Source organism: Macaca mulatta, chromosome 4, assembly GCF_049350105.2.
Source record: "Macaca mulatta isolate MMU2019108-1 chromosome 4, T2T-MMU8v2.0, whole genome shotgun sequence".
In the NCBI taxonomy this organism is placed as follows: Eukaryota; Metazoa; Chordata; class Mammalia; order Primates; family Cercopithecidae; genus Macaca; species Macaca mulatta.
Window position 1 is genome coordinate 79,080,170 of NC_133409.1, and position 25,010 is coordinate 79,105,179.

The following is a 25,010-nucleotide window of genomic DNA, read 5'->3' on the forward strand; positions in this document are numbered from 1 at the left end:
GGAATTGAGCAAGACCATTTGACTCTAGATATTAGAATCTCTGAATGTCATTTCATTTTATTTTATTTATTTTGAGACACAGTCTTGCTTTGTCATCCAGGCTGGAGTGCAGTGGCATGATCTCGGCTCACTGCAACCTCCGCCTCCAGGGTTCAAGTGATTCTCCTGCGAGTAGCTGGGACTACAGACGCCCGCCACTAAGCCCGGCTAATTTTTGTATTTTTAGTAGAGACGGGGTTTCACCATGTTGACCAGGCTGTTCTCGATCTTCTGACCTCATGATCTGCTCGCCTCGGCCTCCCAAAGTGCTGGGATTACAGGTGTGAGCCACCGCACCCGGCCTAAGAGTCATTTTAATTTGTAAGATATGTTTACTGTTTTAGAGAGACAGAGGCTGACTTTTCATTTTCAAGGACTGCTGAACAATCATCCATGAGTTCTTGAAGTTGAATAACAGGAAACTGTACTTGTTTTTCAAACCATTTGGCTACTGTAAGAAGCTGCTGGTCACAAAACGCACGTCCAATAAACTGCAGTCCTATTGGCAACCCTTGGTTTGAGAGTGCAACAGGGATACTCACTGCTGGCAATCCTGGGAAAAGAAGGAAACCCAGTAGGTGATTAATTCTCCATTCTAATTAGCAGAGACCTCTTCCACTTTTCGGTGCTAATAAGTACAATACAGGCTAAGGTTTAAAAAACAGCTAAAAATATTATGCTATATAATGCTTTTGAACTGTTTTGTTTACTTAAAAATATATCTTGGAAATCATTCTGTATCAGTTCACAGAAACCTTCTTCATTCATTTCTTATTGCTGTATAGTACTCCATTACTTGGTTTCACCATAATTGAGTAAACCAGTCTTCTATGATTGAGTATTTAGATTGTTTTCAATATTTAGCTATTTTATACAATGCCCCAGAGAATTACCTTGTGTATGTATTTTTTTGGTATTTTTGAAATTTTCTTAGATGAAGAGGAGATTGCTTCATCAAAGGACAAATGCATATGTAATTAGATATTGCAAAATTTCCCTGCAAAGAAGTTGTACCATTTTGAACTTCCACCTATAGCCTTGCAAACAGATTGTGTTGTTCGGTTTTTGAATTTTTGGCAATCTATTAGATGAGAAATTAGCTCAGGGTAGTTTTAATTCCGGGTTTGGGCAGAGAAATTACAAAATCCCAGAACATCTTGTTATACCATGAAATAAGTTTTCAAAAATTAATGGGGACAGTTTTAAAGGACACATATAACTTGAAGGGGCTCTTATTGGCCAAATTTAAGGCAATCTGAGCATCAAAAACAATACTGACAGTAATTGCTTATAATACATTGAATTAAAGAAAAAAAGGAAGACTCTTCTTTAGAGAATACTGCTAGCTAATAAATGTAGAAGGAATGATAGAATTAGTAAAGTCAGAATTTTGTAATTCTCTAGCTAATATTTCAAGGATGATCAATGAATGCTAAAACTGAGTTCAAGATTATTGGAAAATAGGATATTCACATGGTCTCAAAACATCACCCCAGAAATCGCTAAAAAAATGATAAAAGGAAAAATGTACCTTTTTATAAAGAAACATCTAGCAGTTACTTCCTTAGCCAAGTGATCAACTTGGTTTCCAAAAATAATATCAGTCAGGAAACTGATATTAACTGTTTCCTGACATGAAGATTATGTAGTATTTCTACCAAAAATGTTTAACTCAATCCAGTCATGAGGAAGCAATCTGACAAATCCTGATTATGGATGGGACACCCTACAGCACAAGTGGACTGGGCTCTTAACATTTTTTTAAGTGCTAAAGATAAGAACTGTTGAACCAGAGTTCTACATTCAGCAAAAATAATCTTTAAAAATCAAAGGGAAATCAACACACTCTCAAAAGGAAAGCTATGATAAATTTTTCATCAGCAGAACTAAACTAAAAGAAAGGCTAAAGAAATTTCTCTAAATGGAAGTGACACAATAAAGAATCTTGGTACTTCAGGAGGGAAGAAAGAACACAGTAAGCAAAAGTATAGGTAAATGTAATAGACTTTTCTTTTCCTCTTAAGTTTTTTACATTATGTTTGATGATTGAAACAAAAATTACAGCACAGCCTGATATGGTTTTAAAGAAAAAAGAGAGGTGGGGTGATTGTTCTAGGTTTTAAAAAGAAACCATAAACCAATGTAATATATCAGGAGGAAAGATAACTTATAAAAGACACTTTTGATAGGACTGAGAAAATTTGAATATAAACTACATTTGAATTATTAATCATGTTAGTTTTCTTAGGTATGACAATGGAATTGTGGTTCTGTAAGATAATTTATTCTTATAAGATTTGTACAAAAGAATTTAGGGGTGAAGTGTCATGACATCTGAAACTTCGTGTAAAATGATTCACAATGATTCAGGTAAAAACAAAGTTGTGTGTGCATGTGAGTGTGTGTGTGTAGAAAAAGGAAGAGAAGGGCAAAGCAAATAAGGCAAAATGTTAACAAGATTACATCCAGGTGAAGGGCATATCAGCATTAATTATACTACTATTTCAGCTTTTCTGTGGGTTTTACATTTTCCGAAATAAAAGTTAAAAAAAAAACTACTAGGTGTGTTGTGTTTGTGTGTGTGTGGTGAGAGTGCATGCATGTGTACTGATGTGGTTTGGATCTGTGTCCCCACCCAAATCTCATGTTGAATTGTAATCCCCAGTGTTGAAGGTGGGGCCTAGTGGAAGGCGACTAGATCATGGGGACGGTTTCTCATAAACGGCTTAACACCATTCCCCTTGGTGCTGTTCTCGTGATAGTGAATGAGTTATTACAAGACTTGGTTGTTTTAAAAGTGTGTAGCATCTTTCCCCTTTCTTTCTTGCTTGGGCTGGGCCATGTAAGACATGGCTGCTTCTCCTTCACCTTCCACTGTGAATTTAAGTTTCCTGAGGCATTCTCAGAAGCGGAAGCTGCTCAGCTTCCTGTACAGCCTGCAGAGCTGTAAGCCAATTAAACCTCTTTTTAAAAATAAATTATCCAGTCTCAGCTATTTCTTTATAGCAGTGTCAGAACAGACTAATATATGTACACACACACACTCCTAAGCAATCCAAAAGGATAGACTTTTGCTTTTAGGGAACCATCTAGCTAGAATCTTAAGTTGAAGACCAGAGCACCTGCCTAAGAATTTGAAGAAAACCAGAATGTTCCTGAGGAATCCTCACCTGCCATATTTACAGCTTGTGTAAAAATATCATCCTGGGCACTTCGGGTTCTGTTGTCCTCTTTGATGAACTCCAAGTATGGTACTGCCTCACTCAAGGTAGTGGGAGTTAGCAAGACATCTACTCCAGAGTTAAAAGCATTTACAAAGTCATTAGCAATGAGGCGTCTCACTTTCTGTGCTTTGACGAAATAATTTTCATAGTTTCTGTGTGAAAAAAGTGGGTGTCGTTTTTAAGGATTTTTTGTATTTTTCTTTTAATCAATTATCTTACATTAGGCTTGATAAAGAACCATTGGATTTCCATTTTCTGGCTTAGAATAAAAAGTTTGGCTTGCCTGTGTAATGCCCATTCCCTTCCCCCCGGCTCCCCAGTGGTGCGGCGTATATGATAGAGGAGTGTTTTTCTATCATAGACGCCACAGGGGGAAGTTTGGGGATGAAGCAGAGCTTAAAGGTGTTTCAATTAAGTTAGAAAACTGACACAGACTGTTGAGAAATCTTTGCGACTTTTCCCACCCAAAACAGCCTGGGGCCTGACATCTTCTGCCCTGGGCCCCTTTCTCTTGATGTGGAAAGTCTGAATGCAGTATTTATAGACTTCTAAGGTTTTAAAATCCTGCATCAGGAAGAAAATCAGAAATACTGGTTGGTGAAATAAAGAGTTTAGACATTGTTTAAAAAAAAAAAACCACTGGATTCTTGGCTTTTATGAGGAGGCACCACTAAGATTCTTAACATATAAAAATGAATTCTCTTCCATTGTGCTGCCACTCTAAAAGCTTATATATATAAATTAATCAATCAGAATTCAGAATGCACTAGTAGATGCAATTCTACATGTATAATCTCAAAATATTAATAATTCCAGGGCTATAATTAAACGAGAATATTCATTGGTGAGGAAAGTAAAGCACATAGCAATAAATTACTTTCTTTTTTCTTTTTTTCTTTTTTTTGAGACTGAGTCTCGCACTGTCGCCCAGGCAGTGGCGCGATTTCGGCTCACTGCAAGCTCCGCCTCCCGGGTTCACGCCATTCTCCTGCCTCAGCCTCCTGAGTAGCTGGGACTACAGGCGCCCGCCACTGCGCCCAGCTAATTTTTTGTATTTTTAGTAGAGACGGGGTTTCACTGTGGTCTCGATCTCCTGACCTTGTGATCTGCCCACCTCGGCCTCCCAAAGTGCTGGGATTACAGGCGTGAGCCACCGCGCCCAGCCTAATAAATTACTTTCTAAAGGTTACTAAGACAGACAGTGGTAGACTATGCTGTATTTGAATTTTGTATTTTATGGATAGATATAGTCCAGAGGTAGAAATGTGAAATTCAAGAATGCTTATTTTACTAAAAAGATTAAAGAAAAGGCCAGAAATAGGAGCAACCATAAGTCAATGATACTAAGAAAAGGAATAAAAATCCTTTGGATTCTTCTGAAGCTGTTAGGAGAGGCTAGCAAGAACTAACTGCTCTAAACCTCAGTTCCCACAACAGTAAAAATGGATATACTTGGTCCAGTTTTACTGAGGGCCAAATAAAATATGATAAAAATGTGAAATATATTTTACTCTAAAAGGGTGGTACAGCAGTATCATAGGTCCTTCCTCTTATTTGACCACCAGGTCTACAGAGAGACCAATGCAGGCAACACATATAATTTACACACTGACAACAACTAAGTGGTTTAAACACCACAGTCCAAAACCTGAATTTTATAAAGAACAAATACTGGCCGGGCCTGGTGGCTCATGCCTATAATCCCAGCAATTTGGGAGGCTGAGGCGGGTGGATCACAAGGTCAGGAGTTTGAGACCAGCCTGGCCAACATGGTGAAATCCTAACTCTACTAAAAATACAAAAAAATTTAGCCAGGCATGGTGGTGGGCGCCTGCAGTCCCAGCTACTGGGGAGGCTGAGGCAGGAGGAGAATCGCTTGAACCCAGGAGGTGGAGGATGCAGTGAGCCAAGATTGCGCCACTGCACTCCGGCCTGGCAACAGAGCAAGACTCCGTCTCAAAAAAAAAAAAGAAAAAAAAAAAAAGAACAAATACTTGTTTTCTATTAAATTTCTTCCTACTTTAAATACGGCTCAGAAGAAGAATTGCTTCCATCCAAGATGGAGTAATGGAGATGGAATTTACCCTGTGTTATGGTTTGAATGTTTGCCCCCTGTAAAACTCATGCTGAAATTTAATTGCCACTGTAACAGTATTAAGAGATGGGGCCTTTAAGAGGTGATTGGGCCATAACAACTCCACTCTTGAGTGGGACTGGTGCCATTCTAAGAGGGAAAGTTCAGCCCCCCATGTGCTTTCCCTTTCTCTCCTTCTTTTTCTCTCCACCCTTGCTTTCTGCCATGTGTGGACATAGCAAGAAGGCCCTCACCAGGTGCTGGCTTCTCAGTGTTGGACTTCCCAGCCTCCAGAACTGTGAGCCAGTAAATCTCCATTCATTATAAATCACCCAGTCTCAGACATTCTGTTATAGCAGCAAAAATGAACTAAGCCTGCTTCTCAGAATAGGGGATTAAAAAAAAAAAAAAAAAAAAAAAAAAAAAAGAACGAAGACACCCTGCCTTGTTAAACAACTAGAAAACTGGACAAAATATATGAAATGACCATTTTCAGACATTAGACAACAGACATTCAGGAGAAAAAGTGGTGAGAGAAGAGAAACAAATGAAGTAAGCCAGGTCAGGTGTGGTCCCTCATGCCTGTGGGGGATGTGAGTGGGGGGCGCGGAGGATTCCTTGAGCCTAGGAGCTTGAGACCAGCCTGGGCAACACAGGGAGATCATGTCTCTACAGAAAAGTCTGTAGTAGTCCTAGCTTCACTGGGGGGTGGGGAGTGTTGAGGGTTGCTGAGAAGAGCTTGAGCCTGGGAGGTCGAGGCTGCCAGTGAGCCATGGTCACACCAGTGCACTCCGGCTTGGGTGATCAAGTGAGGTCCTGTCTCCAAAAAAAGAAAAGAAAAGAAAATGAGATATGCCCTTTGATTTCCCCAGCTTAATGCCTAGAGGCAGTTTTCAGGCCTCATTCCAGGGAGGAAGCTAAACAGTATGGGGGGTGGGGTAAGTTAAAGAGACAGAGATCTGAAGTTCAAGGAGGCAAAGGCAGCTAGAATTTGCAAAGCAGGGTACTGAGTAGGAGGGGGTGGCACATAGAGCTCAAGAGATCTGCAGGGAGATTCCTTGAGTCTTTGGCTGAATACTGATCTATGAATGCATGAGAAGAAATTCCCAAGGCTGGGGAAACAATCCCCAAAAAGCAGTGGACCCAACAATTCCTAGAGCTCAAACAGGGCTGGAAATAGTTTGTGTTTCTAACAGCCAAAGCAAAAAGACTTGAATATATGCAACATCAAAGCACCACCTCAAAGTAAAGTAAAATTAGCCCCAGACTAAAGGCTGCTTTGGATTTATCTTCACAAAGCTTTAAAAGAAGACTTGAAAAGATCCAACAAATTCCAAGCAACTTTAGTGCACCCTGGGAAAAAGCCCAACACTGTTTAAAGGAATATAACAAAAGTCTAGCAAATGCCAATGTAAAATTCACAATATACAGGCATGAAAAGAAGCAAAAAATATGACCCATAACCAGAGAGGGAAAAAGCATTAATACAAACAGATGCAAATATGTTGGAATGAGTACATAAGAACATTAAAAGCTACCATAAATACATTCTTTTTTTTTTTTGGAGACAGAGTCTCCTGGGTCATTCTGTTACCCAGGCTGGGGTGCAGTGGCACAATCTCAAGTTACTGCAACCTCTGCCTTCCAGGTTCAAGTGATTCTTGTACCTCAGTGTCCTGAGTAGCTGGGATTACAGGCATATGCCACCCCACCCAGCTAATTTTTGTATTTTTAGTAGAGACAGGTTTTGCCATGTTGGCCAGGCTGGTCTCAAACTCCTGACCTCAAGTGATCCACCTGCCTCGGCCTCCCAAAGTGCTGAGATTACAGGCGTGAGCCACTGCACTCAGCCTAAGTATGTTCTATATGTTCAAGATGGTAGAAGAAAACATAAAATAATGAAGAAATTGAAGGGATAAGAAGACCTACATGGAACTTCTAGAGGAAAAAAATACAATGTATAAAAAATATACTGGAAAGAATCCACATAACAGAAAAAAAGATGAGTGATTCTGAAAACAGTAATGGAAACTAACCAAAAGGAAGTAGAGAAGGAAAAAAGACTGGAGAAAAAAAAAGAATGTAGTGTCTGTGAGCTGTGGGACAACATCAGGCAGATTAACACACGTGTGAAAAGAGTTCCAGACAGATGGAGGACAGAAAAAACATTTGAGAAAATAATAGCCAACATTTCCCAAATTTGATTAAAACTATAACTCAACCAATCAAAGCTGCTTAACAAACCCCTATGCAGAAGAAATATGCAGAGAACCACACCAAGGCATATCACAGTCAAATTCCTGAAAACCAATGATAAACAGAAAAATCTTAAAATCAGCCAGAGGAAAAAAAGATACATTATATACAGAGGAACGATCATAAGAATGACAACAGACTTCTCAGAAACTATGTAAACCAGAAGACAATGGAACAAAACCTTTACAGTACAGAAAGAAGGAGCAACCTATGTTTTTTGTTTTTGTTTTAAAAAGAGATGGGCTCTCGCTCTGTGGCTCAGGCTTAAGTACAGTGGTGCGATTATAGCTCACTGCAGGTTCTCACTCCTGGGCTCAAGCAATCCTCCCACCTCAGCTACCTGAGTAGCTGTAACTACAGGAGTGCACCTGTGGCCCAGCTTAACCTATATTTTTAAACCTAGAGAAAATATCTTTCAAAATTAAAAGCAAAATAAACATATAAACCAAAGCTGAAAGAATTCACTGCCAACAGGACTACAAGAAAAAGAAAGTTCTTCAAGTAAAAACAAAATTATACCAGATGGATATTTACATCTCTAGAGCAGAGAGAAAAGCACCAGAAATACTAAATATGTAGGTAAATATAAATGACACTATTTTTCTCATTTTAGATCTTTTTTTAAGAGAAAAATTACTATTTAAAGAAAAAAAGCAGAAGAAAAGGTTAAAAGAAAAAAAGAACAGATGGGACAAATAGAAGATAAATAGCAAAAGGTGGATATAATTGTGGTACATAAGTAACATTTATGTCAATTAAAAAAACTCTTCCTGGTCAGGCATGGTGGCTCATGCCTGTAATCCCAGCACTTTGGGAGGCCAAGGTGGGCGGATCACGAGATCAGGAGTTCGAGACCAGCCTGGCCAATATGTTGAAACCTCGTCTCTACTAAAAATACAAAAATTAGCTGGGTGTGGTGGCGTGCGCCTGTACTCCTAGGTACTCGGGAGGCTGAGGCAGAAGAATTGTTTGAACCCAGGAGGCGGGGTTGCAGTGGACCAAGACTGTGTCGCTGCACTCCAGCCTGGGTGATAGAGCGAGACTCTGTCTCAAAAATAAAAAATAAAATAAATAAATAAATAAACTCTTCCTGGCACATAAATTGACTTCATAAAATAAAAAAATTATTCCAAATCCCAGTTTTCCTATCACCTTTGTCCACCCAAGTTGACTCAACTTGGAACTGACTCAGGAGCTAGGGATACCAGCAGTACTTTGAACTTCCTTTTATCAGAACCCCCCAAATGGTGATCATGAGAAATGCTTTCTGACTCCTCTCCTTCAATTTCTTTTTATGCTGTTACAATGACCTATATAATTCATCAACTTGTGCCCTGAGATAAACAATATGTTTCTAATCAGTAATATTTGGCAAAAGTAACATCTTTAGCTTAGTAAGAGTTTTCCCTTAGAAAATTTCTTAGCAATATTTCATTTTCTTTTCCTACTCCAAATTCATTACAAGCATCTGGTCAATATGGTAATAGTCTTTTAATCTGGAACATAATCAAATAGTATTCTTTTTTTTCTTTTTCTTTTTGAGATGGAGTTTCACTCTGTTGCCCAGGCTGGAGTGCAGTGGCATTATCTTGGCTCACTGCAACCTCTGCCTCTTGGGTTCAAGTGATTCTCCTGCCCCAGCCTCCCGAGTAGCTGGGATTATAGGTGCCCACCACCACGCCCAGCTAATTTTTGTACTTTTAGTAGAGATAGGGTTTCATCATGTTGGTCGAACTCCTGACCTCAGGTGATCTGCCCACCTCAGCCTTCCAAAGTGCTGGGATTATAGGCATGAGCCACCGGGCCCGGCCTCAAATAGTATTCTTAGAAAAAGTAATCCTGTGGCCCGGCATCGTGGCTCATGCCTGTAACACCTGCACTTTGGAGGCTGAGGTGGGCGGACTGCTTGAACCCAGGAGTTTTGGAGACCAGCCTGGGCAACATGGCGGGATCCCGTCTCTACAGAAAATACAAAAATTAGCTGGGCATGGTGGTACATGCTTGTAGCTTCAGCTACTAGGGAGGCTTAGGTGGGAGGATCACTTAAGCCCAAGAGGTCAAGGCTGCAGTGAGCTGAGATCACTCCACTGCACTCCAGCCTGGTGACAGAGTGAGACCCTGTCTCAAAAATAAAAAGTAATTCTAACTATCAGCCCTGAGAGGATGCACAGATAAAACGCTTTCTGCCCTTGAGGGCATGGAGAAAAACTCCATGTAATGAAGTTCTGCATTACAACAACCAATCTTGCTTTTTCACACTTCTCATGTCCTCTTAGACATACGTGGTGGTATAGAAGATGAGGCTTGTTCACAAGGTTGTGAATAAACTCATAATGAAGACAATTGAAGGAGGAGTCATGGTCATTTTGAATTCTTTCTTAGAGCAAAGACATACATAATATAAGGAAAAACTAAGTTGATTCAATACATTTTCAAGAGACAATACAACTCCCTGCTTAAGGCTCTAACAGCAATAAAACCATGTGGTAATACCCAAGGGACATTTAATGAGATTAAAATCCTTAATGGCTTCCTACTCACACTCATCCCTTGGTGTCTGTTGGGGGTTTGGTTCCAAGACCCCTTTGGATACCAAAATCTGAGGATATTCAAGTCTCATATAAAATGGTGTAGTATTTGCATAAAACCTATGCACACCTCCTGCACATTTCAAATCATCCCTAGATTACTTGTAACATCTAATACAATGTAAATGCGATGTAAACAGTTGTTATACTGTATTGCTTTTTAATTTGTATTACTTTTTATTGTTGTATGTTATCTTTTATTTTATTTTTTGAATATTTTTGATTTGTGTTTGGTTGAATCCAAGCTTGCAAACCCCACAGATATAGAGGGCTGCCTGTCATCTGTACCAGTCGTTTAGCTAAAGTACCAATATTTCTTTTGTTTTTGAATACTAGGACCCAAAAGAGCAATAAACAGGTCTTTTCTAATTCAAATCCTAAAGATTTTGTTTCTTTACTAAATATCTTGACTTATAAGACCTGATAGAGACATGTTACTTGAGGTTTCAAGAATGAAGAAAATTTCTAAATGAGTTGTCTTACTCTTTTAATAAGAAAAAGTTTCCCGAGAGAATTCTTCCTCTCACCACATCATTGAACCCTTCTCGTCTGGTTGCAGCATACATGGCTTCAGTGGACACATTAATGTCACATCTGTGACCTGAAAATAAGATAAGGGTAAATATTACTTGAAAGGACGTAAAGTCAGTGAAGTTTGGGCTAAAACCAGGCCTAGATTCACTTTATTTATTTATTTATTTTTTTGAGATGGAGTCTCACTCTGTCACCCAGGCTGGAGTGCAGTGGCGTGATCTCAGCTCATTGCAACTTCTGCCTCCCTTGTCAGTGATTCTCCTACCTCGTCCTCCTGAGTAGCTTAGATTACAGGTATGCAGCACCATGCTCGGCTAATTCAGATTCACATTTTTGTGACCAATATTAAAGTTTAGGGAGTTGCCCTTAATAGTTTCTTTTCCCTATCTGCCTTTTGACTGACTGGTCATGGAGAGAGAAGAAAAGAACCAAGAAAGAAACTCCATTTGTTTACTCCCTCATTCATTCACTCAAACATTTATTGAGCTCCTACCATGTGTCAGGCACTACATTAGTGGAATTGAGCATATGACAACAAGATACTATCCCTTCAAGTTATTCACAGTCCTGAGAGGCAAACCAAGCATACACAGATATTTATGACAAATAGTCAGTACAAGTCTAAAATGACAAAGGTAAAAAATGACTCACTGATTAACTTTTCTAAATCATTAACATGATCTCAAGCATTAACTTTTTTGTCACTAATAAGTGAACTTTTCAAATGTTTGCAACAACTACCTTAAAATAACCCAGCCATCTTACCATATTGTAGCCCATCAAATCTGGCCATATTCGATGCCACTTCCGACGTGCACAATACATGGTAGCAGACAATTGAGTAACTGGTGTGAGGAAGGGATACTTCAAGTACTTTGGCCCCCTCAGACTCAAAGAGGTCAGCAGCTTTGGACCAAAGAGACCGTACTTCACTTGATAATTCTGGTATAAGATATTCCTTACAGGAAAAAGTCAAGATACAAAATTGAAACTGTATAGATCATTTCATAAAAATTTGTACTTCATCTGTATAGATGATTTTATAAAAATTTGTACTTCAGGACCTTTGGTAATACATTAGAAAATATGATAAAATTGCTGGTAGGTAGCTAGAAAGACTGAATCCATTTAAGAGCTTGTGGTATGACAAAGCATAGTACTAGATATTATGATCTGGATATAACGACATTAAAGATTGGAGATCTAGTTGGGGAAAATATTTGTTAAATGCTCATTATGTATCAGGTACCTAACAGCATATCAGTATATATCAGCATATATGCTAATTGCTCATGTATCAGGTACCCTGTTAGATTATTTTCAAAGGTTCTCTCATGTCATGCTTTTAACAAGCCTGTGATCTAGGTATTATAATCCTTCATTTTGTTAATGAAAAATCTTGACATAAGAAGTTACTTTCCTAATATTAAATAGCAGGTAAGTAGAGGGTCTAGGATTTCAAACTGGGTCTGTTTAAAAGCCTGTGTTCTCTGTAAATAAATTCTTAAAAGAAGGCACAGATACTGCCTTTTTTTTTGAGGCAGAGTCTTGCTCTCTCACCCAGGCTGGAGTGCAGTGGTGCAATCATGGCTCACAGCAGTCTCAACCTCCTGGACTCAAGCAATCCTCCCACCTCAGCCTCCCAAACAGCTAGGACCACAGATGCATGCCACCACACCTCACAACTTTTTTTTTTTTTTAACTTTTTGTAGAGATAGGTCTCTGTATGTTGCCCAGGCTGGTCTCAAACTCCTGATCTCAAGCGATCTTCCTGCCTTGGCTTCCCAAAATACTGGGATTACAGGCGTAAGCCACTGCACTTGGCCTTACATATATTACCTTAATGGAAGATTTTAAATAAAGTAGTATTTCTCTATAGCAGTGGTCTTACCTGGGGGTTACTTTTGTCTCCTTTTCCCTAACCAGGAGACACTTGACAATGTTTGAAGACATTTTTGGTTGTGGGGTTGTGGTTTTGGTGGTGGGGTACTACTTGCATGTAGGGGTAGAGGCCAGGGATGCTACTAAACATCTTACAATGCACAGGACAGTCTCCCACAACAAACAATTACCAGCCCCAAACACCAACAGTGCTGACGTTGTGAAACTTCATTATTCTGCAGGGTAACTTATCTCCCTAAAAGATTTAAAGCAGTAATATATTGCAAGCCTTAATATTTTTAAAAGGTTAGTAATTTAACATTATAACATTCACGTATTCATTACTCAATTGCTACTGTAATAGATGCAGTAGTAATAATAATAACAGTAAAGATGTTAACATTTTTTGAGGCATTACTATGCAAGGTATGGCTTTGGGCTAAGTCCCTTCTTTACATTAGGGATTGGCAAACTATGGCCCATAGGCCAGATATGACAAGCCAGCTGGTTTTTTGAAAATAAAAGTTTTATTAGAACAGAGACACACTTTTTCATTTACATATTGCCTGTGGCTGCTTTCTCACTATAATGGCAGAGTTAAGTAGTTATGATAAAGACTGTATGGTCCACAAAGTCTAAAATATTTACTATCTTGCCCATTACAGAAACAATTTGCAGACTTAACATGACTGTCTAATCGATCCTCACAAATCTCTCTAAAGGCAATATTTTTATTATTCCCATTTTACAGATGGGGAAATTGAGCTAAAAGAGATTAACTCACATACTCAACTCACATGATTAATAAAAGTGGCAGAGCAGAGATTCAAACCCACCCAATCCGCCTCCCAAGTCTGTGCTCTCTATTGAACTTGACAGTATTTCTATAAAGTAATGAAAGGAAAAAGTTACCTTCGGAATTCCTATACATAGTTTGCTCACATCTGCCAAACTGGGAAGCATGAATGGTTTATTAATAGGGTCATGTACTGTGGTAGAGTCCTTGGGGTCAGGTCCAGCCAGTGCACCTATAAGGAGCAATACTTATGAATGGCAGATACATTGTTTTATAGAGAAACTGTTGCAAATGATATAGAATTATATAAATACCCAACACAATTGCTGCATCATCCACACATCTGGTTAAGATTCCTGGCACATCCATCGAATTCACCAGGGGAATGAGACCATGACGGGAAACTAAGCCATAGCTCGGTTTGAAACCAACAAGCCCACAGTGGGCAGCAGGATTTCTGGTCGATCCTCCTGTATCTGATCCTAAAGCCCTGGAATTTAAATGGAATTATCTTTAGAAGAATGATATATCTCTAATTATATTTGGAATCTACCCTTTCAATTGTATATTTTTAAACTGTATTTTCCTCTGATTACACAAAAGTAACACATGTTCATCTCAGAGAATTCATAAAGTATAGAGAACTTTAGGTACTCAATATTCCAATACCCAGAGGAAAACAATGTTAACATTTTGGTATATTAACTTCAAGTCTTTTTAAAAATGCATTTTTTTCATCATTGAGATAATTCTGTAATCATGAGTTTCCATCCCTTTTTTAACATGAGCCTTTTACTATGTCATTAAAATTCCTGAAAATGTAAAGTATATGTAATATTCCATCATATAAATTGGTGATTCCTGGTATTTTAAAGTCCATTCTCCTTTCAATATACATATAAATCTTGCACTTTCCTCTGATGTTGATCCTGAAAACAAATCAAATTAATGACAATTTTACAGTATGATTTTATAGACTAAATATGCCCCTCCTGGAAATTCAGGTACAGCCCTTTGCTACCCACCCCATTTAAAATCATGGATAGAGATGTATAATAATTTACTTAAATACTTATGTTGTTTCTAACTAGAATAACTATTTAATAAATAACTTTGTAATGAAAATCTCTGAACATAAATTTTTGCTTATGTGTGAGTACTTTCTAGGCTAGCTTCCAAGAAGTAGACTTAGTGCACATAAGTTTCTGATATATACTGTCCAATTACTTGTCAGAAAGATTATGCCAATTTATATTCCCAGTTGCAGTGAGTCAGATTGTGTTTTAAAGTTTCAGTACCATCACTGAGTACTAGGAATTTTTAAAATTGTTAGTGTGATAACCAAAAAGTTTTTATTAATGTGCATTTCAAATAATTTTGCACTTATTTATACATGCATTACTCAACTACAAAGTGACTGTTCATTTCTTTACCCAGTTACCTACAGAGTTTGTGTTGTTCTTATTTTAAAAAAACAGAAAACTAACCTGCAGGACATTATGCTAAGTAAAATGAGCCAGTCACAGAAAGACAAATACTATATATGACACTACGTACATGAGATAACTAGAGTAATCAGATTCATAAGACAGAAAGTAGAAGGTGGTTACCAGGGCTGGGAGGAGGGTTGAAGGGTACACAGTTTTAGCGTTGCAAGATGAAAAGTGTTCTGAAGACTGATTGCACAACGCTTTTAATACTTTTGAACTGTACATTTAAAAATGGTTAAGCTGGTAAATTTTATGTTATGTGCATTTTACCACAATTAAAAAACCATTTCAGGAAAACAAAAGTTGTGCTGTAGAATAGTACATATCTACTATAAAAATTAAGATATCATATAACTATATGATGTATAAAGTAAGATTTCTCTTATAATCACAGCCCCCACAATAACTGTTACCAGTTCTGATATGCATTCATCCAGACATCCAGTACTTCTATGCAATGACTGACATATATATGTATGCAATTGTTACTTTTAACAGAAATGGATTCTGCGACTTATTTTTCACTTAACATATTTATCTTGGTTATTTTTCCATGTCATTGCATGGTGCTCTGACTCATTCTTTTCAGTGGCTGCATAGTACTCCAGGAATCTTCCTGTTTTTAAAACGATCGCAAAAGAAACAAATCAAAAAGAGGGAAACAAATCAAAAAGGGGGAAACAAAAGCAGAACACTTTACAGTTTGACATACATTCAATCTGAAGTTATTTTTGGTCTGTGCTTCTATTGCTTATATTTAAAGTGAAGCTTTGGGCTGAACAATGCTCCTAACAATAACATGGCACTCAGAAAATGCAAATTATATTTCCTTCCTTACAGTGTCAAGTTAAGCTACAAAATCAGACTGTTGCTTTCACAATTTTAAAAGATACATTTTCTTATTAGCATTCACTGACGGCTGTGTAAAAGTAAAACTTACATTTCCATAGGAATTATGTGTCAAAGTGCCATCTACTCAAAGCACATTCAGAAAGATGAACACTAAGTGAGATGATGAGGACAGAAAAAAAGCACCTAATCCTGCAGTCCTAACTTGTCATAACTCACATTAATATTAATGCAATGCTATAAAATTCCACAGAGATCAAATGAAATGGTTTTACTTGTTAATAAGATTTTAGGAAAACTGAAAAAAAAATCTGCAGAACTCACATCTCCATAGCTCTAAAAATATATAAATAATTTATGGATTGCAATGTGTGTGAAAGAACTTAGTTTTAATGGATAATTAAGGGGAGATAAAATATAAAACTATTATTAAAGAAACACATTCATTTTGATTAAATTGAGACTGATAAATATAGCAATGGCCATATTTACTTTCTTTTCTTTGGGTAGTTAAGAAATGCTTTACAAATGGAACTGAAAATATCATCAATGGATTCTTACCAAATACAAAGGATGATAGATAAACAGAATCAGCACCTAAAGCTGGGAGGAGGGAGGAGCCAAGTACAGAAATAAAAATACATAAATAAAATAAAATACAAAGTACAGAAATAAAATAACTCCAATAATAACAATAAAAAAAATTCCTAAAGCTTGAGAAAACTTTACTTACTGATGTACATTTTTAATTGCAGATTTCTGAAAACACTATTTAAAATATCTTATTAATACATATTAGCATTTTTTTTCTTTTTTTTCCTTTTTTTTTTTTTCAAAAGTCTGACCTTGCTGAAGGATAAACATTACTAACAGTTTAGTTCAGCAGCACTCAACTAAAGTCATTGTATGTTAGTCCCTAAATATTTGTACAATCAGTGAGCACACACTGAAATTATTTAAAAATAAAATGCAATGAAGTTCATTTATGTTCAATGCTTTATTCTACAAGATCCACAAAATCATATTTTAAGAGAACCAGATACCATGGAGAAAAATTTATCTTAAATTAAAATTAAAAGTATTAAATATACATAGTGTACTGTACAGTTGAGTGCAACTACAAGATATAATTTTGATATACCTTTGAGCACATACAGCTCACTAAAAAGAAAAATACCGAGGTATGAACTAGTCTATTGCTGGACACACTTTACGACTGTTTGTATATGGGTGGGTTTTAAAATACAGATAGAGAAAAGCATCTTACGCGTAGCATGTGAACGCCGATACGGCAGCTGCACTCCCACCTGAGCTCCCTCCAGTTATCAGCCAGTCTGAATCTTCATTCTTGCTGTGGGGATTCTGCTTCCTCTTTTCTCTATATTGTTTCGAATAACTCCAGGGGTTTTTAACTGGTCCAAATATACCATCTGTGCTCCCAGATCTGATGAAGTGAAGCAAGATACCTTAGTAAAACTTTCATTTTTTGTGAAAATTTCATCTTCTGAGTATATTACTTGCTTCTGACACTCATTGAGCATTTAAGAACCCACTGTAGCTTGAATTGAAAAAGGTGGGAAGCCTGCTCACATGTAGCTTTCATTAATTGACAGTTGGGGAGGATGGGAAGGAAGAGCATTTGTGGAAGAAAGTAGAGAAAGCTAATCGGCTAAGAAAAGATTTTGTCTCATTTGATCATCCAATTCAACTGAAGATGATTTCCCCCTTGTGAATCAAGGTCTTCCAGCTGAAAAGGGTCATATTCAGTTTAAGTCTTCTGAGGAAATCTCTCCCTTAACCAGAAGTTCTATGGAAAACATTACAAGTGGAATGCTAATAACTTTCTTTTAAATTTTTGAAATGATTTTATTCTCAGATAAACTACAAAAATAAAAATAACATATAAAGCACTTTATACCCCTTACCCAGATGTACCTACGGTCAATATTTTATCCCATTTGCTTTACTACTTATGTGCTCTGTGTGTATATATATGTACATATATACACAAAGTATGATAGAAACTTAAGGGTATCTTAAGGGTCCAACTTATATACATCATAGCCCTTTATCCCTAAATACTTGAGTGTGTATTTCCTAAGAATAAGGATATCATGTTATACAGTCACAGTACAGTTATCAATCTCAGTAACATTAATATCAATACGTTTACCTAATCTACTGTACGTAATTCAATTATGTCAACTGATTCAATAATGTACTTTGGCCGGGCGCGATGGCTCACGCCTGTAATTCTCGCACTTTGGGAGGCCGAGGCGGGCAGATCACGGGGTCAGGAGACCATCCTGTCTAACACGGTGAAACCCCGTCTCTACTAAAACTACAAAAAATTAGCCAGGCGTGGTGGCGGGCACCTGTAGTCCCAGCTACTCGGGAGGCTGAGGCAGGAGAATGGCGTGAACCCGGGAGGGGGAGCTTGCAGTGAGCCGAGATGGCGCCAATGGACTCCAGCCTGGGCGACAGAGCCAGACTCCGTCTCAAAACAAACAAACAAAAAGAATTAATAATAATAATGTACTTTATGGCATTTTATCCCCTTCCTGGATCAAATCTAGAGTCAGGTCTTCCATTTAATTATCATTGTCTCTCTCTTTTTTTTTTTTTTTTGAGACATTCTCGCTCTATTGCCCAGGCTGGAGTGCAGTGGCGCAGATCTTGGCTCACTGCAAGCTCCATCTCCCGGTTTCAAGTGATCCAAGTTCAGGCGATTCTCGTGCCTCTCGAGTAGCTGGGACTACAGGCATCCACTACCACGCCTTGGCCTCCAAAAGTGCTGAGATTACAGGTGTGAGCCACTGTGCCCAGGCTCATTGTGATTTTAATTTTGAATTTCCCTAATGATCAAAGATATTAAGCAGTTTTTCATGTGTTTGTCAACTATGTTTTAATCTCTGATGAAATGTCTGTTTAAATCTTTTGTTCATTTTTTAAAAATACAGTTGCTTGTTTTGTTATTTTCTTATTGAGGTGGGAAATGTTCTATGTATTTTGGATATCAGTTCTTTCTGAGATACAAGTTTTGCAAATATTTTTCTCTCAGTCTGTGGCTGGCGTTTTCACTTTCTTAGTAGTATATTTCAAAGTACAGAAGTTCTTAATTTTAATGAAGTCTATCAATTTTTTAGTTCTTAATGAAGTCTATCAATTTTTTAAGTGGATTTGTGCTTCATGCGTCCTATCTAAAAGACCTTTGACTAATTCTAGGTCACAAATATTTTTCCCTGTCGTTTTAAATTGTTTTTTTCTGTAGAGACAGGGTCTCACTAGGTTGCCCAGGCTGGTCTAGGACTCCTGGCCTCAAGCAATTCTACTGCCTCAGTTTCCCACAGTGCTGAGATAACAGGCGTGAGCCACCAGGCCTGACCTCCCCCTAAATTTTCTTAAGTTTTATGATGTTAGGTTTTACTTTCTTTATCTCTTATCCTGGAAGATTTTCACAGCCCTCTTTTGTTTTCATATGATATTTTAATAGACTGGTTCTCATTTTGGATTTATCTTTTGTTTCCCCATTAGTAGAGTCAGGTTATACATTCTCAGCTGGAATATTACATAGGTGATATTATATCCTCAGACAATTACATCTGGAGGCACATAACGTCCACTTCACCCTCACTGGTGATGTTAATTTTGATCAGCTGATGAAGGCAATGTCCTAAAAGCCTTTGTTCAAATTTACTCCCATGGATTAGTTCATTCAACATATATATAATGAATTTGAAGAGCTACCACTCTGAACTACACACGCAAGGACTCTTGTTTCTATGAAACAGAGAACAAAGACCAAGCAAATATTACAAATGTGACAAGTGTCATAAAAGGGTAAGTATAAAGTACTTTTGGTGAAAGACTGCTTTTCCCTAAGATCAAGATCAAGGCAAGGAAATCTGCTCTCACCACTTCTATTCAACATTGCACCTAAGGCCCTAACTGGTGCAGTAAGGCAAGAAGAAGAAATAAGATGAACTCTATTTGTAGACTACACAACTTGCTACATAAAATATTCTATAGCACAAAGATCAACTAGAACTAATAAGCGAGCTTTAACAAGGTCATGGGATAAAAGGTCAATATAGAAAAATCAATTATGTTTCAATGTACTAGCAATAAACAATTAGAAACTGAAAAAAATACAATTTTCTATAGCATTAAGAAACATGGCCGAGGGCAGTGGCTCACACCTATAATCCCAACACTTTGGGAGGACGACGCGGGCGGATCACCTGAGGTCAGGAGTTTGAGACCAGCCTGGCCAATATGGTGAAACCCCATCTCTACTAAAAATACAAAAATTAGCTGGGGGTGGTGGTGGGCACCTGTAGGCCTAGCTACTTGGGAGGTTGAGGCAGGAGAATCTCTTAAACCCAGGAGGCAGAGGTTGCAGTGAGCCGAGATCACATCACTGCACTCCAGCCTGGGTGACAGAGTGAGATTCTGTCTCAAAAAAGAAAAGAAAAGAAACATAAAACATGGGAATACATCAAATTATATGTACGATTTATATGCAGGAAATCATAAAAACATTCCTGAGTAAAACAAAATCTCACTAAATGGAGAAATTTAGGTAGGGTATTCATGGATGAGAAGACACGTATTATGATGCCAATTCTTTCCAAGTTGATCTATAAATTCAACACAATTACAATCAGAATCCCATTAAACTTCTTTGTAGAAATTAGCAAGCTTATTCTAAAACATATCAAAATATAACAATCTGGATTATGTAAAATGATTTTGAAAAAGAAGAACAAAGTTAGAAGACTCTTACTACATAATTTCAAGGCTTACTATAAAGCTATAATAATCAAGTTGGTGTGACATTGGAATAAACAGAGAAGCAACAGAGTCCAGAAACAGACCTACATGAATGTGCTCAATTTTTGACCAAAAAATCTAAGATCATTCAACAAGAAAAGGCTAATCTTTTTTATCATTAGTGCTGGAGTTAATAGACATCCATATGTTTAATAAATGGACTTTATTCATACTATATACGAAAATCTAATTCGAAGTGAATCACAGATCTAAATGTAAGAGCTAAACAATAAAACTTCTAGGAAAAAAGTCTTTGTGACCTTTGTTAGTAAAGATTTCTTGGCCAGGCACGATTGCTTACGCCTGAAATCCCAGCACTTTGGGAGACGAGGGGGGCAGATCACCTGAGGTCAGGAGTTTGAGACCAGCCTGGCCAACATGGTGAAACCCCATCTCTACTAAAAACACAAAACTAGCTGGGCCCAGTGGTGCACGCCTATAATCTCAGCTACTCGGGAGGCTGAGGCAGGAGAATCGCTTGAACCTGGGAGGCAGAGGTTGTAGTGAGCCGAAATCGTGCCATTGCACCCCATCCTCGGCAACAGGAGCGCAACTGTGTCTCAAAAAACAAAAAAAAATACACACATCATAAAAGAAAAAATTAAGCCATGTGAGGTGATGTGTGCTTGCAGACCCAGCTCCTCGGAAGGATGAGGTCGGAGGATCACTTGACCCCAGGAGTTCAAGAACAGCTTGGGTAACATAGTGAAACTCCATCTTTAAAAAATAAAGGAAAAAATGGGCCAAGCACAGTTACTCGTGCCTCCCAACACTTTGTTGGACCAAGCTGGGAGCACAGTTCGAGTCCAGGAGTTTGAGATCAGCCTGGGCAACCCAGTGAGACACTGTCTATATGAAAGGAAGAAAAGAAAAAAGAAAAGAAGGACGGGTACGATGGATTACATGCCTGTAATCCCGGGAGGCCTACGCAGGTGGACCACCTGAAGTCAGGAGTTCAAGAGCAGCCTGGCCAGCATGGTGAAACCCCATCTCTACTAAAAATACAAAAATTAGCTGGGCATGGTGGGGCATGCCTGTAGTCCCAGCTACTTGGGAGGCTGAGTCAGGAGAATTGCTTGAAGCTGGGAGGCGGAGGTTGCAGCGAGCTGAGATCATACCATTGCATTCCAGCCTGGACGACAAGAGCAAAACTTTGTCTCAAAAAAAAAAAAAAAAAAAAAAGAATGAAAGAAGAGAAAAAAGGAAGAGAACAATTGAGAAACTGGACTTTATCAAAATTAAGAACTTTTACTGTTTGAAAGGCATGTTCAGAGAATAAAAAGATAAACCAGAGACTTGAATAAAAATTTGCAAATCAGCATCTATCTGATAATGGATTTGAATCCAAAATATATGAAAGAATTCTTTTCTTTTCTTTTTTTTTTTTTTCCTGAGATGGAGTTGTGCTCTTGTTGCCCAGGCTGGAGTGCAGTGGCGCGATCTTGGCTCACTGCAACTTCCGCCTCCCGGGTTCAAGCCTCCCAAGTAGCTGGGATTACAGGCATGTGCCACCACACCCGGGTAATTTTTGTGTTTTTAGTAGAGACGGGGTTTCTCCATTTTGGTCAGGTTGGCCTCGAACTCCCTACCTTAGGTTATCTGCCTGCCTTGGCCTCCCAAAGTGCTGGGATTACAGGCCTGAGCCAGAAAGAATTCTTACAACTCAGTAATAAGATGACCCAATTTCCAAAAACGGGCAAAGAATTTGAACAGCTGTCTTCACTGATGAAGATACAGGGATGGCAAAATAAACACATGAAAAGATGTTTAATGTTATTAGTCATCAGGGAAATACAAACTAAAAGTAAAATTAGAGATGACTATATATCTGTTAAACAACTGAACATAATCTCACAGAGGGACTAAGAAACTGGCATTAGACCCTCAATCCTTTTAGGTAATTACTTTTAGTGAAAACAAAGGCACAGGCCGGGCTCAGTGGCTCACGCCTGTAATCCAAGCACTTTGGGAGGCCGAGGGGGGTGGATCACGAGGTCAGGAGATCGAGATCACCCTGGCTAACACAGTGAAACCCCATCTCTACTAAAAATACAAAAAATTAGCCGGGCGTGGTGGCGGGCACCTGTAGTCCCAGCTACTCGGGAGGCTGAGGCAGGGGAATGGCGTGAACCCGGGAGGCGGGGCTTGCAGTGAGCCGAGATCGCGCCACTGCACTCCAGCTTGGACGACAGAGCGAGACTCCGTCCCCCCACCTCTCCCCCAACAAAAAAAATGAAAATAAAGGCACAGACATAAGAAACTCAAGAGAAGATTTCAATTTTACTTACCCCATAGCAAACTCATCTAAATTTGTTTTTCCCATTAGTAGAGCTCCCTGATCCAACAACTTCTGAACTACTGTAGCATTATAAGGTGGTATATAACCTGAAAAAAATTTAGTTACTATTATTGTTTTTTACAGTCCAGAAGTCTTTTATTTGTTTATACCTATTATGCCATGAATTCACAGGGAATAGGCTCCAGCAGCTCAGGAGCCTTCCCACTGGTTCTCACATAGTGTGTTTCTCCCGGTGGAGCAGGCTGAGGCTTCAGTTGAACCCAGGTACCTTTCTCTTTGGCTTCCTTCTTTTTCTCATCATTTTCCTTAATGCATTTCAGGAAGCTATCTCGGCTCTTACAGCACTTACTGTGCTCAATATGCACATTCATTCTCTTGGCAAGAATCTTGCCCGTTTATTTACAACAATGCCGACAGCATGCTGGGGAACACTGTAGACTCTCCAGTTTCACCATGGTAACACTTGTGGGGCATTCCTTTTTGAACAGTACCCATTCCCTTGATGTCTACAACATCACCTTTCTTACAGGTTTGCATGTATGTGGCAAACAACTCCTTGTTTTCTAAAAGGCCTACAAAACACGTATTGGGGCCTCTCCTCTTTCCCTTTGTGTTCATCATTTTGGTGAATTACTGTATGATGGTGGTTCCTGCCAAAAGGCCAGTTATTTTTTTACAGGAAACAAAACAGTGAACATGCAAATCATATGTAAGAAACAAGAGTCGGCTGGGCGGGGTGGCTCATGCCTGTAATCCCAACACTTTGGGAGGCCAAGACAGGCAGATCACCTGAGGTCAGGAGTTTGAGACCAACCTGGCCAATGTGGAGAAACCCTGTCTCTACTAAAAGTATAAAATTTAGCTGGGTGTGGTGGCGCATGCCTGTAATCTCAGCTACTCAGGAGGTGAGACAGGAGAATCACTTGAACCCAGGAGGCAGAAGTTGCAGTGAGCCAAGACTGCGCCACTGCACTCCACCCTGGGTGACAGAGCAAGACTCTGTCTTAAACAAACAAAAAAAAAACAAAAAAAAGAGTCTAAACTGCAATTAAGCAATTCATAATGATATGCCTTAATTATTCCTAATTTAAATAATCAGTTGTACTTTCTTCCAGTAATTTTTTTTCTACTGTTAAATGTATGTTTTCCAAAGATAGTCTGTGCATTCACTATTTTTATAATCTAAAAACAGACTTTAACAGTTAGTTCTACAAAATATTGCATGATAGTCAGAGATGTACCCAGTATTTTTGAAATAATAAATCTCTATTTTGCTCACTGTACTTGACTGTTTCTTCTCAGATGATGTTATACCACACAGTAATTTTTATGTATTTCCAGTAGAAATAGATCTTTATTTTCAACTAAAATTTTCTCTGGCTATTGAAAAGCTGTAGCATACATTCCAAAATAATGAACAACAGTCTGCATATTAGAGGAAGGTGGGGCATATTCCTCATAGAATATTATTTTCAGCTTATAGTACTCTGAATAACCTTTTTTCTATTTCTGTTTCTTCCTAGGATCCAAATATCTTGATAAACCTGCTTTCTTTTGACCGAACTCTAAAGAATAAATCTAAACATTGCCATACTGTGCTATAAGAGAGGAATCAGAAAATAAAAAATAACTGGCCAGTAGATGTTAATGAATCCTCACATCATCTACAAGAGAAGGGTATCGATGATAGCCAGTTCACACTTATTCCCATGTTATCAATTAGCTGAAGGTAGAGGTTATATAGTGTGTTTACAGTAATCAGTTTTTTATTTCATTTTTTAGAGATGGGGTCTCACTATGTGGCCCAGGCTGGACTCAAACTCCTGAGCTCAAGTGATTCTCCCACCTCAGCCTCCCCAGTAGCTGGGACTACAGGCAAGCACCCGATTGGTAATTAGTTATTGAATTGAGTCTTCCTAAATTTAATAGAATCTTTGAAAACTTCTGAAATAGTATTCATTAAGCTGGCCTACCTCTAAAGAAAAATTCTGCATTCTGAAAGAGTAAATAGTAAAAAAGGTGATATTATATTCTAAATATTTCCTTCAAAGATATAATTAGTCTGAAATTATCTTGGTACTTTATTATCCTTAAAGCAAAAAATACCGATTTTTACAAAAGTGTCAATGCTCTGATGAGTTAAACTT

The 25,010-nt window shown here is 38.3% G+C and overlaps 1 protein-coding gene across 1 annotated transcript in view; it reads right to left on the minus strand.

Moving 5' to 3' along the window:
- Positions 1-313: 313 nt before the first annotated feature.
- QRSL1 (glutaminyl-tRNA amidotransferase subunit QRSL1) overlaps positions 314-25,010 on the minus strand; it is a 35,630-nt gene continuing 10,933 nt past the window's right edge. Inside the window, exons 4-11 of the mRNA NM_001257501.1 lie at positions 22,853-22,949; positions 16,999-17,175; positions 13,707-13,882; positions 13,509-13,624; positions 11,481-11,673; positions 10,665-10,782; positions 3,210-3,415; positions 314-592 (exon numbers count right to left, since the gene is read on the minus strand). Of these exons, the coding sequence (NP_001244430.1) occupies positions 372-592; positions 3,210-3,415; positions 10,665-10,782; positions 11,481-11,673; positions 13,509-13,624; positions 13,707-13,882; positions 16,999-17,175; positions 22,853-22,949 (1,304 nt within the window). The 3' untranslated portion in view covers positions 314-371. The remainder of the gene's footprint in view (positions 593-3,209; positions 3,416-10,664; positions 10,783-11,480; positions 11,674-13,508; positions 13,625-13,706; positions 13,883-16,998; positions 17,176-22,852; positions 22,950-25,010) is intronic.